Here is a 3,865-nt window from a genome sequence, read left to right as displayed (position 1 = left end):
GCTTAATTATCTAACATAATCTACAAGCTTAATTATTTAAGCTAATATATCACTCCTATAATAACATTTTGAAAAAATCTACTGTTTTTTCACAGAGCAGTAAATAATAAAAATTTTACAAATTTAATTAATAGAAAACCATGTTTCTAGATAAAAAAAATAAGATTTTGATATGAGCGAGTGAGTTTAGTACACGAATAGTTCAGATTTTACTTTTTTTTCACTTTATTAAAATGTTATATGTTGTTATCATATAGCGCCATATATATAAATATATTTATTTCTTTCTATTATCAGACTATTTAATTCTTATCCGGCACTCGTGCTGATAAAACTATAGTATAGTTGGATTTTTTTTTCTATTGACTTATCATGTTAGATGAGCTGAATCTCTTTTGATCAACGCAGTCTATTTAATTATAGACTGAATTGTATTCTAATAGACCAATCTGTATAGTAAATTTTGATGAATTTTCAATTTAATTCTCCTATAAAAATTCAACTACGATTTGGGTGTAGTAATGTTGCAGTTATCACAAAATAATATTTTTTCACATAAATAAAAAATATATAAATTTTTTATAAATATTAGAAAAGTCATTAAATTAGGCAGATAAAATATGAAATAATATTTTTTCACACAAATAAAAAATATATAAATTTTTATAAATATTAGAAAAATCATTAAATTAGGCGGATAAAATATTAAATTAGATAGAAGAGAAATAAAATACTGTTATCCAACTTTTTATGTTTAGCACCCGTAATTTTAATTAAAAATTATAAATTTTATTAAAAAATAAAAAATTATGAAAGAAAAACAAATTTAATGTAATTTATTAATTGCATTTATTTTTTTTACTAATTTTTATATAAAAGATATAAATGTATGTAAATTTCATACTACTTAATTATTTAAGCATTTTATTCTAATTAAAAAATAATCTATAAATTTTTAGTGCTACCTTTAAACTTAATTTTATACTAATAATATTAAAATAAAATTAATTAAATAACTATAGAATTTGTCATATGTTTAAATATTATTGAATGATGGTTCTGCCTGAATGGAATCGGGTTCCCCCATAAAATCTCTGGGTAGAATTTTCTTGCGTTCTTTATTATCTTTCTTCCCGCCTTCTCTACGTGGCACTGCGATACCCATCAGGATTCTGCCACCACCACCACCACCACCAACGTACACGTTGCCAATCCTGCCTCTCTCCCGCCACGTCCAGAATGAACTGTCAAACCCAGAAGGCTCTTGTCTTTCATGGAATCATCCTCATGGAGCCCACTCTCTCTCCTCATTGCCAAATGCCGTTCACCTTCATCTCCACACTGCTACTCCTCTGCTGCAGCCATGGCGATTTCTTCACCCGAAGCCACCAATTCCTCTATGACCCAAAATTCAGAAGAAACTTTATTATCTCGTCCATTTGATCTCCAAAAACTTCCCCATGTAACAGACTACTTACCAGACCTCAAATCTTACATCAACCCATTAGATAACAACTCTTTCTACCACCCATCTGACGGCTTCTACCTCACCCAATCAGACATCATCCTCCGCCAGACTATCATCGACCTTTCTGGCAGCTTCTCTTCTTCCGCTTCCCAGCTTGCCTACCATCGGGCCGGTCCACGGAAACAAATCTTTTTTGATCCCAGTAGTACTCGAGCAGCCATTGTTACCTGCGGAGGACTTTGCCCTGGGATGAATACGGTGATCAGGGAGCTGGTGGTTGGGTTGTGGGAGCTATATGGGGTGCGTCAGATATATGGGGTGGTTTCTGGGTACAGAGGGTTTTATTCAAGAGAACCGATTGAGCTGAATCCGAAGCTTGTCCATCACTGGCATAAGAGAGGTGGAACAGCTCTGCAGACCTCCAGGGGTGGCTTTGATCTCAATAAGATTGTTGATGCTATTCAAAATCGGGGATTTAATCAGGTCGGCTTCTACTTCTGGAGCTCTTTTTAATTCAACAAGCTATGTGATTTATGATAAGAGCCTTTAAGAAATTTAGAACGGAAGCATTTGTCTGCTATAACCTTTGCCTTCTTGTTATAGTTGATAGCAGGACTATGAAAAATAATGGCGAAAAAAATTCTAAATATTTGGTGTAATTTGTGTGGTCAAAGGTAATATTTTAAACTTTATATATGAATATTTCAATAATGTCAAGTGATGTGCGTCTATCATACGACAGAGATGTTGCCAGAAGCAGACAATAATGATAGTATTGGTCTTAAAATCAATGTTGAATGTTTTTCAAGTGTAGGACAACTTGCAATCTTGCATTAAGGTGATTGAAATTAAGCAAACCTCTTAAATTGAATTCTTTCGAAATTTTTTATTCAAAACAAGGGCATAATGGTTAAATGTTGACCACTGAAAGCAGACTTCTCGCCATCCATGACTGTAATTAATTAATTTGCGTTTAGGAAAGAAAAACCAGAAAGTCTGAAAGTGTGGTTTACTTATTCAATGGTGCATTTCTGCAATATACATCAATCTAAACTATGCTCTTGATGAGCAATAATTGATATATACTTAGCAAGTCTAGTTTATGACTTTGTAATTATGAAACTATTCCAGTTGGGGTCTTTTCTTATGGCTGTATTAATACAAATGAACAGGTCTACATCATTGGCGGGGATGGAACAATGCGTGGGGCAGTAAAGATATTTGATGAAATTCGTCGCCGGAAACTGAACATTGGAGTTGCTGGAATTCCCAAAACTGTCGACAATGATGTAGGCATTATTGACAGATCCTTTGGATTCCAGACAGCTGTGGAGATGGCTCAACAAGCAATCAATGCAGCTCATGTTGAGGCCGAGAGTGCAGTAAATGGGATCGGCCTAGTGAAGCTAATGGGTCGAAGCACAGGCCACATAGCACTCCATGCGACTCTGAGCAGCCGTGATGTCGACTGCTGTTTAATTCCTGAAACAGAATTTTACTTGGAAGGAAAAGGAGGGCTGTTTGAATATCTCGAAAAGCGTCTCAAAGAAAACGGCCATGCAGTGCTGGTCGTTGCCGAGGGGGCAGGACAGGATATAATCCCAAGAACTGAAGCCCAGAAACAAGAGAGGGATGAATCAGGTAATCCAGTTTTCTTAGATGTTGGTCTATGGTTGAAATCAGAGCTCAAGAACTGGTGGTCTCGAGACCACCCGAATGATTTATTCACGGTGAAGTATATCGATCCGACGTACATGATCCGTGCAATCCCTGCAAATGCCACAGACAGTCTGTATTGTACACTCCTTGCACATTCAGCTATTCATGGGGTTATGGCAGGATACACTGGATTTGTCTGTGGACCTATTAATGGCAACTATGCATATATTCCACTGAAAGAAGTTGCAGAGGCTAAGAATGAAGTCAATGTGAAGGATCATAAATGGGCATGGGTGAGATCTGTCACTAACCAGCCTGACTTTATTAGGAAATGATGATTCAGGTATTACAAGTATTCAAACTGAGCATTTCCCATTAGTGTTTGGAATTTTGTTTAACTATGGTGGGTTAGTGAAGTTCAATAAGTTTTATCACACTGATCATCAAGAACAGGCGTGAGATGCCAATTAGCGAAGGGATCCTTGGTTCTTATGACGTCCATTTTCCAACTGCGGTGCGAATAAGATTTAATTTAAAACATTCAATTTTTACCCACTGCAATTTTTATCGACTGCAGTGCGAATAAGATTTAGTTTAAGACATTCGATAAAACGGTGCGAAGAAGATTTAGTTTAAGACACAATTTTGGAGATACACTTGGTAAAATATAAAATAAGTTTGAAAAATCATTTGCTTGTTTATTATTATTATTACCATTATGACCTTGCGGCAAAGTAA

General features: G+C 35.3%; 1 protein-coding gene across 1 annotated transcript; it reads left to right on the top strand.

The window, feature by feature from the left end:
• The first annotated feature begins 1,079 nt into the window (after positions 1-1,079).
• LOC110622561 (ATP-dependent 6-phosphofructokinase 2) lies at positions 1,080-3,622 on the top strand. The gene is made up of 2 exons (XM_021767113.2): positions 1,080-1,951; positions 2,641-3,622. Exons 1-2 carry the CDS (start codon positions 1,274-1,276, stop codon positions 3,460-3,462), a joined length of 1,500 nt encoding a protein of 499 aa, XP_021622805.1. The 5' UTR covers positions 1,080-1,273; the 3' UTR covers positions 3,463-3,622.
• The last annotated feature ends 243 nt before the right edge of the window (positions 3,623-3,865 follow it).

Source organism: Manihot esculenta, chromosome 9, assembly GCF_001659605.2.
Source record: "Manihot esculenta cultivar AM560-2 chromosome 9, M.esculenta_v8, whole genome shotgun sequence".
Lineage (NCBI taxonomy): Eukaryota > Viridiplantae > Streptophyta > Magnoliopsida > Malpighiales > Euphorbiaceae > Manihot > Manihot esculenta.
This window is presented reverse-complemented; position numbering and strand designations above follow the sequence as displayed.